The sequence below is a fragment of the Neodiprion pinetum genome, chromosome 5, assembly GCF_021155775.2.
Source record: "Neodiprion pinetum isolate iyNeoPine1 chromosome 5, iyNeoPine1.2, whole genome shotgun sequence".
NCBI lineage: Eukaryota > Metazoa > Arthropoda > Insecta > Hymenoptera > Diprionidae > Neodiprion > Neodiprion pinetum.
Window position 1 is genome coordinate 7,815,100 of NC_060236.1, and position 13,233 is coordinate 7,828,332.

Below are 13,233 nucleotides of genomic sequence, written 5' to 3' on the forward strand. Positions count from 1 at the left end.
GAAAACTCTCCTTATCTCAAGGATAAAGGATACATTGATGAAGGCTTCCTTGAATCTCAGAGGCGTCCTCGTTTCAGTCACAACTTGGCTCTCCCTTCCGGAAGGAGGACATATTGGGATATGTGATTGCTTTTAGTGGTAAAACTGCTAATCGAAGCGCCACTCGGCTATATTTAAATCTAACTTAAACCGCTTGGCTCTCATTGTCAAGTTGCGTCGGTGATGAGAGTGTATAACCTCAAAGAACAAGAGTGTATAACCTGTGGACTGGCTGTGATCGTGCGTCATACGGGTCATAAGTGCATAGACGCCAAGCGCAAGCGCAATCATTGGCTACACGAAACGAAACAGCCAATCGCAGTACCGAAGGTTTCCTCAAGGAAGCTCGAGACCTGCCTTGAAAAAAGGAGGGCAATAAGGCTCCTTGTTCTGTCGAGGAAGGTCTATGAAACGTGAAATGAGGAACAAGGAATCCTTGTTCCTCAAGGAAGGACTATGAATACGGGTGTGAGTTGAATACCACAAGTATAAGAATACCATGCTAATAAGTGCACATGGTATGTAATTATGGCTCTGGCGAGATTTTTTGATCCCTCAAACTACGGCCCTGGGTAACAAGTGTTCCAAGTCTAGTGTGGTGGGGGTGGCGTCGTGTTTGTGGCAAAAGTCAAGAGTGAGAAGTAGGAGCTGGGTTCGGCACATTGGGAGCATGAATGCTGGTGTTGTGATTAGTTTGTAGTAAAACTCAAAATTATCCTTGCTAAACAGAGTTATTAACTCCGTGTGAAAAGTGTTATTCGAATTATCCAGGATATAATATGTGGATTTAATCGATTATCCCATTGATACGGCATGCCAGTAATCGGCAGGTGAGCACCGTTCGTTCCTCAGGTATTTGGGCGTTGACCAACAAACCCTCTCGCCACGACACTCAAATACTGACTAATCCGATACAGGCAGTTTCACAAACGTGTCTTGTATTCATTAAGCGATCAGCTTACCTGAGTTAAAACTTCAATTTTCTAATAAAAACTATCTTATCGGTTCAAGATTGAAGCGTGCGTTATCTTATGCCATAATCGGACGGTTTATTATGTTAGGAAATAAAAGTAGGGGCGTGACGGCGTGTGTTTTATTTGATTCGGTTGAAACGCTTCGGTCATTAGCTCATTATCCATGACCCACGTTACAGGGCACCACCGTTTGTGACCCAATAACTATTTAATAATCATTTCCTTATTTATTTCCGTTAACTTTCCCATTTACGTATGTAAAATATCAGTGTAGGTAAGGTTATCGCCATTTTGATAATTTTAACCGTTTTTACTACTCATTTACAGTTTGACTAAGTTTTTTGGGCTGCTCAGATTGTTCCTTTTTATTATTAGCTACATAACTATTAAATTTTCACCCACTGAATACACAAGAACCGCCCGCGATCTATGAACTAGCGTGCATGTGTATCAGATCACAACTCTATTGTTAGAAAAATGCGTTTCCAGACTCTAAATCCATCCGTACCATCGTTTGTTCATTTCTTACACTTATTTTTTTATACGTAACGAAGCGAATGAAAATGTAATTTTGACATTTCATTTTTCTTCCTGAGCTTTCAGAGTACACATATCTTCCTAATTGAATACAGGTCATAGGGTCATCACCATAAAAATGTGTGGGTGGTACACACATAAATCCCCTTGCTTGTTTCATTATGCTTCATTTCTTAGGTGGCCAAGCTGCAGCATACTGGCTATCGTATTTACTTTTCCTTTAAATCCCTTGGTCATTTAGTTTGCTTTGTATTCATGAATCATAGGGCGTACGTATATCTATTCGCATAAATGATGAGAAAATCATTGGTTCAAAAATCATAATGACCATTTCACTTTACTTAAAACATCTTGGTCACTATTTTACACGTATTTATGACCGATTCGGTTTCTGCTTAAAATTCAAAATCTAAAATACTAATACTAAAATTACAAAGGTGTTGTTAGCAAATCAAATGCGATAGTTTTATTAATATTCAATAAACTTACCATTATTGGATGTGTCTTATACGAAACAGCGCTCGTGCCTTATTCATGATGTAATATTATATGTAAATAGAAGATTGTCTCATTCGCTGAAATATTTATGATGTTTTAGTCTGGATGTAAGCACCTTTTTTACTGTCCATTTCAAGTAACAATAATTTGTCTTCTGACATACATTCGTGAAGCATGTTTGCCCACACAAAACAGGCTTTCAATAGCCTAAGATGATGTCACAATTCAATAATAATAAACTGTAACATTGCAGAAAATAGCTGCTGCTGAAACATTTCTTATTTCAAATTCAGCACTACTTTTACATTCATTCATTGACTTTTACGGTTACCTAGACTTCGTTCAGCTCTACACGAGTGCAGGCATGTGCAGGTATCCGAAACTATATGTGATATGTTGTAAAGATTACACATTTATGAAAGACTGCTCTTTTACCAATGCTAAGAAACATAGAAATATGGAGTCAGATATGCCTTAGCCTCAACAATTGGTGTAGTGTTCATTTATAAAAATAAAAAATTCCTTTATGCATTATTGCAATCATCTTGAATTTTCCATGATAAATTTTCAGATATTCATTGCACTTCTGTTATTCCTTAGAAAAGATTGAGTCAAAGCAAGCAGCCAAAGTCAACTGCTTTCAATTTGGATAGTGTAGTTTATATGCCTGTAATTCTATAAAAATATTTAGAATTTAAGATAAGAGATTAAATTTTGATCACTGGATTCCACTACTTTGTTTCAATTATAATCACCAAGTTTGGCTGATAACTTTGGCTACTAGCTTGAACTTGATCAGAAAAGTTTGGAAATGAACCATCTATTAATGCCATCCCTTTTTTTTTTTTTCTACACAGCAAAATGTGGTGGCTAACATTGGCGATATGTTTGGCCAACACGTACGGCCAGACCCCGGAAAATGTGGATCCAACTCGTCCTTATTACAATCGATACAATGAAAATCAGGAAAGAGATTCTAATCTTGCATATGGAACTAGAAATGGTGGTCAAAATGATAATGTCATTATTAAAGAAGCGTAAGTTATGTTCTTTTACATTTGGAATGAATGATACTGCATGATTCCTCGCTGTAGACTAGGTGATTGAAGTAGCATGCTAAAATTTATTTTACAGGATAGACATTTACAATACTAAATATTCTGACGCATATTGGGCATACAAAGGTTGGATACCACAGCCTATGTAAGCATGGAAAATGTGTGAAAATGTGTTGATGCTTTTGGGGCGTAGTATTTGTGATGCTGCTTGCTGAATTATTGCTTGTCGTGATCAAGTTATATAATATACTAATGATTCGTGTTGCTGCACAATTTTAGATTTAAGACTGCACATTATGAATTACAAAAAGACAATGATTGTCCAAGTTCATGAAATTATGTTGGCGAAAACTGGCACTTGCACTGTGAACTAGTGCTAAAACTTCTAGTGCATGGATTAACTTTTTAAAAATTTTATTCAATCCTACTACCATACTTCTTTCAATACGGTAACTGAATAAAATTTGTAACAATCAAGATCTACAATTGTTTTACTTCTACATGACGATGTATAATCCTCACCAACGAAGGTTATATTCTATTCTAAATTATGAAATTGCCTGAGATGACACCTTTATTTTGCAATGCTGATTATGCTACATGTTTTATGTTGCACATATATATATATATATATATATATATATATATATAATGTAATTTATATGCTTGCATCCCGAGTTGAACTAATAAATACTATGTGTACAAAATGTGGTATGCTTTTGAAACTATCCAAAATTACAAATAAATAGAAAAACGTATTTTATTTTAACAGGACATACTTTGTGGTAGCCTCTCGTTTGGTGCGACCTGGCCAAACATATCGAGTTGCCGTCAATGTACTTCAGAGTCCATTGCCTTTGACTGTTCGATCTTCTATCCAATGGAACGGTATCGAGATAGCTGCTGCTCATGAAGAAGTGAAACCAGGCATACCAGAAACATTGATGATGCGAATGCCATCTACGTCAGTTACTGGAGATTATAGACTCAGGATTGAGGGAATGTACAATTCACTGACCGGCGGCCAAGCATTTTTAAATGAAACGAAATTGATGTTTAATCAAAGATCCATGACGATTTTCATTCAACTAGATAAGCCAGTTTACATGCAGGGACAAACCGTTAGGTTCAGAACGATTCCCATCAATACGGAATTGAAAACTTTCAATGATCCCGTCGATGTTTACATGCTGGATCCAAGAGGAAGGGTAATGAGAAGGTGGCTAAGTCGACAAAGTAATTTAGGGACTGTTTCCCTAACTTATCAACTTTCGGACCAACCTGTGTTTGGCGAATGGAAAATTCAGATTACAGCACAAGGCCAAATAGAGGAAAAGATATTTTCCGTTGAAGAATACTATCAAACCCGTTTTGAAGTGAACGTGACGATGCCTGCATTTTTCTTTGACAACGATCCGTACATTCATGGTATAGTTCAGGCGAATTATACGTCTGGAGCTCCGGTCAGAGGAAATCTTACTATTAGAGCAAGTTTTCGCCCTATCGATAGAATCCATAGTACTTCCGCTCAGAATGAAATCACTGACAAATATTTCAACTTCGACGAATATTATCCGGCTTGGTTTAATAAACCGACTGAATTTCAAGAAAGACAACCAGTATTGCGATTTTTTAACGGTACATACGCCTTCAGGTATCCAATGAGAGAACTACTTCAATTTGCACCTTCTTTGGACAGAATGGAGGTAATGGTTACTGCAACTGTGGGAGAAAGATTTTTGGAAGAAATAATTACAGGATATTCTACAGCAAGGATATACAACTCTAGCATAAAAATTCACTTCTTTGGAGGTTCACCACAAATTTTCAAACCACAGATGCCCTTCTCCTTGAACATAGTTGCATCATTCCACGACGACTCTCCTTTAAGGGAATCGCAGTTAAGAAATGCGAGAATGGAGATGAGAGCTGATGTTGAAATGCGTGGTGGAGGTCGACGGTCACTCGATACTCAATACTTGCGACTTGTTCCAGACAGTGATGCGATTTGGTATATGAAAATTGATCTCAAGTCTCAATTGGGGCTTGACGATAACCCGCAACAAGCGCAGCGTGTACTGAACGATGTAACTTCTATGAGAATATACGCTTATTTAACAGATGGTGAAGGCAATAGAGCGCAGAGTGAACTACTACTGATTACTCATGAATCTCCAAATCACAAGCAAATCAAAGTTTCTACGTCAACAGCAAATGCCAAAGTTGGGGAATATATCATTTTCCATGTTCAGACTAACTATTACATCGACGATTTTAACTACATTATAATGTCGAAAGGATCCATTCTACTACACCAGCAAGAGACCATGCAAGATAATATCAGAACTTTCTCAATACCATTGAGTCCGGAAATGGCTCCAGTAGCTACAGCTATTGTTTATCATGTGGGACGTTATGGCGAAGTTATAGCAGACTCGTTGACTTTCCCTGTGAATGGTATATCGAGAAATAACTTCACACTATTTATAAATGACAAAAAAGCAAGAACGGGTGAAAATGTTGAGATCGCAATTTATGGCGAGCCTGGAGCATATGTAGGCTTATCTGGAATCGACAGGGCTTTCTATACTATGCAAGCTGGCAACGAGTTGACTTATGCTAACGTCATAACAAAAATGTCACATTTTGGTGAAGAAACAAATGGTACACATTCTCATTCTTGGCTTTCTCACGGAGGAGATCCAGACGAGCTAGTATACTTCCCCTCATCTACGTATGGTGTTGATGTCAACAGAACATTTGAGTACGTAGGCTTGGCAGTTTTCACGGATGCTCAAATTTATAGAAGATTGGATTATTGCAACAGAACTCAAGGATTCGGAGAATGCTTAAGTGGTAAGTGTTACAGGCTGGACAAAAAATGTGATGGGGTATTTGATTGTGACGACGGAACAGACGAAGTACTGTGTATACTTGGAAATGCTACAGATTTAGCCAACTTCAGAAAATCAAGATTCAACAGATTGCAACGACAATATGAAAACGTTTGGTTGTGGAAAGACATTAACATTGGACCTCACGGAAGACAGATATTTAATATCGATGTGCCTAAGAGACCTGTGCATTGGATGGTAACAGCTTTTAGTATGAGTCCCACTATAGGTTTTGGAATGTTGCCTAAAGCTATAGAGTACATTGGTATGTTGCCATTCTACATCAATGTTGAAATGCCAACTCATAGTCGGCAAGGTGAACAGGTCGGAATACGAGTGTCTGTATTCAACTACATGAAGATGAACATAGAGGCGACAGTAGTTTTGTCGGATTCAAAAGATTACAAATTTGTCCATGTTGAAGCAAACGGGATAGTGCAATCTTATAGCCCAAGAACATCTTTTGGCGAACATCAATTTTTCATTTGGATACATGCGCAAGATGCTACTGTCGTATACTTGCCTATAGTACCTACAAGATTAGGGGACATCAAAGTTCACATTTATGCAACAACGTTAATCGGCAGAGATCAAGTTACACGGACGTTGCATGTCGAGGCTGATGGCTTACCTCAGCACAGACATCAGTCAATTCTACTTGATTTGAGTAATCGAGCTTATGTATTCCAGTACATGCACGTAAACATCACAGAAACACCTATTATACCGTACGAAGAAAATCGTTACTACATATATGGTTCAAACAAAGCAACAATTAGTATCGTTGGTGATGTTGTCGGTCCCATTTTCCCCACAATGCCAGTAAATGCTACAAGTTTACTGGGTTTGCCAATGGATGCAGCCGAGCAAAATATGTTCAGTTTTGCTGCCAATATGTACACCACTCTCTATATGAGATTGATAAATCAACGCAACATTACTCAGGAAAAGGACAGTTTCTATTACATGAATATAGGGTATCAAAGACAATTGTCTTTCATGATGCCCGATGGATCTTTCAGTCTGTTTCGCAGTGATTGGAATAATTCAGCATCCAGTGTCTGGTTGACTGCATATTGTGCCAGAGTTTTCCAAGAAGCTAGATTTTATGAATGGGAAAACTATCTGTACATTGATCCAAATGTAATTTCCGATGCAGTTGCTTGGATCTTGCAACATCAGACATGGGAAGGTTCATTTTACGAAATAACGTGGCTACCAGACAGAAAAATGAACAGTTCATTAAATTATGAAGATAATCCAATTAAACACAGAAACATATCACTTACTGCACATGTTCTGATTACTCTGGAAACGGTGAAGGATTTGAAGGGGGGCTTGGGAGCTCAAGTAGCATTAGCAGCAGCAAAGGCAGTGAAGTGGCTTGAGCAAAATTTGGACTTGCTTGAGCAAAGTGGAAAGCCTTACGAAGTATCAATAGTGGCATATGCATTGCTGCTAGCCAAAGCCTCGTCTGCAGAACAAGGTTTTAACATTTTAACAAATTTGGCAAGGCGAGAGGATGGTCTAACTTACTGGGGTAGAGAAGTTGTCCCCCTACCACCACAGAAATTAGAAAATCAAAAGCCTTTCTCATTGCCACGTCTTCCATATGCCTACGATTCTGAAAATATCGAAACAACTGCCTATGCGCTTCTTGTGCATGTAGCTAGACAGGAAGTCTGGACTGAACCCATCGTCAAATGGCTTAATGCACAAAGATTGACAGATGGTGGATGGGCGTCGACGCAAGACACTGCCTGGGCCATGAAGGCATTGATGGACTATACAGTCAGACAAAGAATTAGGGACGTTAGTGAATTGACTGTCACTATTGAAGCAACTGCTTTACCTGGCCAGACTAAAACGTTGTATGTCACCCCGAAAAACTTGGCAAGACTCCAAACTGTTGAGGTATTGATTTCAACCTCACTTCTTAAATACATACCTTATTGAAAAAAAATGTCCTTGTTAAATTATAAGTAAAGTTTTTACTTGTACCGATGAAAGTTTCACACCAGTGATGTATAATGCATTCGCATTAATTTTTTATTAATTTGTGTTTCTAGATACCAGAAGCTTGGGGTACAGTTCAGGTACAAGCTAAAGGAGCTGGTTACGCCATTTTACAAATGTCTGTTCAATACAATGTTGATATCAAGAAATTCCAAACACAACCACCCATCAGAGCCTTTGACTTAATAACACGAGCCAATTTCCATGGAAGAAATCAGTCTCATATCACCTATACCAGTTGTCAAAAGTAATTACAACCAAAAAGTTTTAATTTATTGTAGCTGTAACTCTTTTTTAACAATTCTAATTGTCAGTGGTTATTTTATCAATTAATTCTAAAAAAATGTCGTTCCAATGTAGTATTCTTTGCATGGTATGATTAATAATTAATATTGCAAACATTTCTATAGATGGATAAACGTGAATGAATCTACACGTTCCGGAATGGCTGTACTGGATGTCACCATTCCTACAGGATACATCATACAACAGCAGAACTTGGATAGATACATCTTATCTAGGCAGGTTCGAAATTTGCAACGTGCCCGATTCCAAGAAAGAAAAGTATTATTTTACTTCGACTACTTAGACACGGAAGAAACATGCGTCAACTTTACAATTGAAAGATGGTTTCCAGTCGCCAATATGTCCAGATATTTGCCAATTAGAGTTTACGACTATTATGCTCCTGGTACGTATTTCTAATAATTGATATATTTTGATTATCGCAAATGCCAACTCTTTTATTTCTATGTATGAATATTCTTTTTTTCAGAACGTTTCAATGAAACTATATTCGATTCATTGTCAACGTATATTCTTAACATTTGTGAGGTCTGTGGAAGTTCGCAATGTCCATACTGTCACATTTATAACGCAGCTACGCTACTAGCAACTCCAACTGGATTTGTTCTCATACTTTCATTATTCGTTACTGTAACGAGGTACTTCAGAACGCAACACTTTAACATAGAATATTTTCACAATAATTGAAACAAGGCGCTTATTTTAATGATAGGATCAAAAGTTATTCAATTTAAAAATCTCACTATCAATTAGACAACTTGAGAATCTCGAAGAAAATAATATAATCGATACAAGAGATACTATATGTAAGATAAATGTTTCACATCAAACTTCGACATCATGTAAACCGTGATCTTTATAATGTAAACTAAAGTGCCTACAGATTCTCAATTTCAAGTTCAAAGTTATAAAATGTATGTAAAATGTTGTTAGTAGTTTCACCAAGGTTGCCTTATTAAGAGACATATGTTATATATTATAATATATATTTTTGAAAATTAAGAACAAACCAAGTAATAATACTGCTGTTAGTTTTAAATAGTTGCGCTAATTTAAGAATATACTTTCTGATGTGCATGATACCAATTTTATGTAAAAAGTTAGCATCTTTAAGACTTATTTTTCTTTAGAATACTTGAAGAAAAGACAGTAAAATAGTACATTTTACAAGTTACGATAATGCAATATAGTACGATTGGAATCAAAACATCTGATAATATTCTCTGTAAGCACAGGCATTAACGGAAAATGATTGGGGTGCAGTTTTGATCATTATGGAATCTCTGTCCATAGTTTTTGATATTTTACATAAATTATTTAGATATTAAGAATTGGATTATTTGGCATTCAATGCTTATTTTCAATATCTGAGAATTGGGTATAATTGTCGATTGATCAATGTGTGGGCTTCAAAGTAAAGTCTTACAAGAGTAGACGAACTTTTATGAACGGAGAAATGCATTTATTTTCAATAATATTAAACTGAATACATACAATGAGCTATAAAAACATTCCGAAATTATATAATGTAATTGGCAGCAAAGTTTCACAAACGGTTGGATTACAAAACTTACCTCCGTTTTGTATTCTCTTTAGTAAAGTGGATATTTATTTGGTTGATTGACACTCATCAAAAACTGACTTTGCACCTGAATCTTTTACTTAACATCATTCAGTCCAAATTTGAATTATTAAATTAACTTGTAAACTAGTTGTGTAATTTAAGATAACGCTGCTTTTGGGAAAAAGTCTTCATGCTACATATAATTTATTTTGTAACATTAATATGTAACAATCATTTGCATCTGCATACTTTTATGTGACATAAGCATACTTACATTATTTTTGTAAAGAATTTATGAAAACGTTGGGCATAATGCCGCGTGTTTTTTTTTTTTTAATAACGAGACTAAAATTTATATTGCAATGTTTTATTATTTCGAGAAGATTTTTGTCAAAAGCAGCAAAACAAATGAGTCTCATTAAGCCGTCCATGTAGAATAATTTTTTCACTCACGTGTAATTAATATTTTAACAAATATTATTTTATTTTTTAACTACACGATTTTTGTGTAACTTTATTTGATACCTATAATATACTTTGAATAACTTACACGTACAGAGTGAAAAATAAGTACCTAAAATAAATGACAACGCACAGTATATCTCTACACCTGGGATTTATATTAGTTTTCCATATCTACGTTGGAAACGAATACAAGTTTTATAACATTTATATAAATAAATGCAGTAAAAAAATATCGATCGAAAATATTCATTTAATTCTACCTCATACGAATATGAAATTCGCAGTTAGTATATCAAAGAAAGGTTAAAAACTGTTTGGATGGTATGAGATTTAAGACCTGTATACTCTCGTGATGGTCAAGAATGTACTGACTTTATTTTCGAGATGCCGAGTGGTATACACGATGGCATGTAAACACACGTACGAGTCATTCTACGTCAAGTGGGACGGATTTTTGACGAATAAAAATTTCTGGGAATGTATTCCGAATTTTGGAATTGCATACCAATCGTATAAAAAGCAAAATTAACACACAGTTTGTTACCTGACTTTTTTACTGTTTGTTGTCTGCTTCGCCCCTGCCTTTGGCCATGCCAGCACGCGACCTCCCGCATGAATGAATCGTTTTTTAAATATAGTTTTCATCAAAGTTCCACTTTCAAAGTCTCAAGTTTTTGAGACAATGAATCAAGGAACACGCTCGTGTTTTCTCAAGATTTTCAAAAGGGATTATCATCTTGAAAATCACGGTTAAATAATATAATTGTTTATTATAAATGGAAAATCATTGATTCCATAAATTTGAAATAGACAAGACGAAAGTACGGTTCGAAAGCTTTGAAATGAGGTTTTGCTGCAATTTATACGACAAATGCAACCAGACATATTGACATTAAAAAGGAGAGCATGATTTCGATTTTTTGCCGTTTTTTCGAAAATTCAACCCCTTGTAACTTTTGAACCATTGAAGTTAAAAAAAAAAGAACTGTTCGATTCATTCATTTTGATCAGAGAATGTGTAAAAAAAATGACGACCACTTCCAAGCATATGCGGTCAGAAAGATGTCCCGCTTGGCGTGGAATTACTCATATACGTGTCGTTACTCACGATACGTACAATCATACCAATTGACATATACTACCAGGTTCGTTGGAGGTGTTACAGTTCGAAAAAAAATTAGGATGGGACCAAATATAAATTTTCGCCAAAAATGCAAAGGGGTTAGCCTTACTTTTTTGCCGATTTTCGACCAAAAAGTTTTGGTCTCAGATTCGATTTGTATGACCCTTTCCTGACCAATCGGACCCCCAGGAACTCGGAAAACGCAACGAAAAGAGCGTGGAATAAACAGGAAGGTAGTTACGAAGGAAAAAGCACCTGCTGAAAAATGTCGAAAACTCAGTTCTCGTTTTTCGGCTGTGACTTCCAATGCGTTGGCGCAGCGTATCGGGACTGCGCCCAATCGATTTTTCTCGCAAAATTACGTCGGAATAGTGCATGAAAGAATTTATTCTGGTACTTTTCAAAATCGCGAAAATTTTCGCCAAAAATGCAAAGGGGTTAGCCTTACTTTTCTGCCGATTTTCGACCAAAAAGTTTTGGTCTCAGATTCGATTTGTATGACCATTTCCCGACGAATTGGACCCCCAGGAACTCGGAAAACGCAGCGAAAAGAGCGTGGAATCAACAGGAAGGAAGTTACGAAGGAAAAAGCACCTGCTGAAAAATGTCGAAAACTCAGTTCTCGTTTTTCGGCTGTGACTTCCGATGCGTTGGTCGCAGCGTATCGGGATTGCGCCCAATCGATTTTCCTCGCAAAATTACGTCGGAATAGTGCATGAAAGAATTTACTCCGGTACTTTTCAAAATTGCAAAAATTTTCGCCAAAAATGCAAAGGGGTTAGCCTTACTTTTTTGCCGATTTTCGACCAAAAAGTTTTGGTCTCAGATTCAATTTTTATGACCCTTTCCTGACCAATTGGACCCCCAGGAACTCGGAAAACGCAGCGAAAAGAGCGTGGAATCAACAGGAAGGAAGTTGCGAAGGAAAAAGCACCTGCTGAAAAATGTCGAAAACTCAGGTTCTCGTTTTTTGGCTGTAACTTTTGATGCGTTGGTCGCAGCGTATCGGGACTGCGTCCAATCGATTTTTCTCGCAAAATTACGTCGGAATAGTGCATGAAAGAATTTATTCCGGTACTTTTCAAAATTGCGAAAATTTTCGCCAAAAATGCAAAGGGGTTAGCCTTACTTTTTTGTCGATTTTCAACCGAAAACTTTTGGTCTCAGATTCGATTTAACTGACCCTTTCCCGACCAATTGGACCCCCAGGAACTAGGAAAACGCAGCGAAAAGAGCGTGGAATCAACAAGAAAAAAGTGACGAAGGAAAGAGCACCTGCTGAAAAATGTCGAAAACTCAGGTTCTCGTTTTTTGGCTGTAACTTTTGATGCGCTGGTCGCAGCGTATCGGGACTGCGCCCAGTCGATTTCTCTCGCAAAATTACGTCGGAATAGTGCATGAAACAATTTATTCCGGCACTTTTCAAAATCGCGAAAATTTTCACCAAAAATGCAAAGGGGTTAGCCTTACTTTTCTGCCGATTTTCGACCAAAAAGTTTTGGTCTCAGATTCAATTTTTATGACCCATTGCTGACCAATTGGACCCCCAGGAACTCGGAAAACGCAGCGAAAAGAGAGTGGAATCAACAGGAAGGAAGTTACGAAGGAAAAAGCACCTGCTGAAAAATGTTGAAAACTCAGGTTCTCGTTTTTTGGCTGTAACTTTTGATGCGTTGGTCGCAGCGTATCGGGACTGAGCCCAATCGATTTCTCTTGCAAAATTACGTCGGAATAGTGCATGAAAGAATTCATTCCGGCA

The 13,233-nt window shown here is 37.0% G+C and overlaps 1 protein-coding gene across 1 annotated transcript; it reads left to right on the forward strand.

Annotated features, from left to right (window-relative positions):
* Positions 1 to 203: 203 nt before the first annotated feature.
* Mcr (macroglobulin complement-related) lies at positions 204 to 10,583 on the forward strand. The gene is made up of 6 exons (XM_046626071.2): positions 204 to 869; positions 2,906 to 3,085; positions 3,879 to 7,914; positions 8,070 to 8,263; positions 8,427 to 8,707; positions 8,792 to 10,583. Exons 1-6 carry the CDS (start codon positions 853 to 855, stop codon positions 9,007 to 9,009), a joined length of 4,926 nt encoding a protein of 1,641 aa, XP_046482027.1. The 5' UTR covers positions 204 to 852; the 3' UTR covers positions 9,010 to 10,583.
* Positions 10,584 to 13,233: the final 2,650 nt, after the last annotated feature.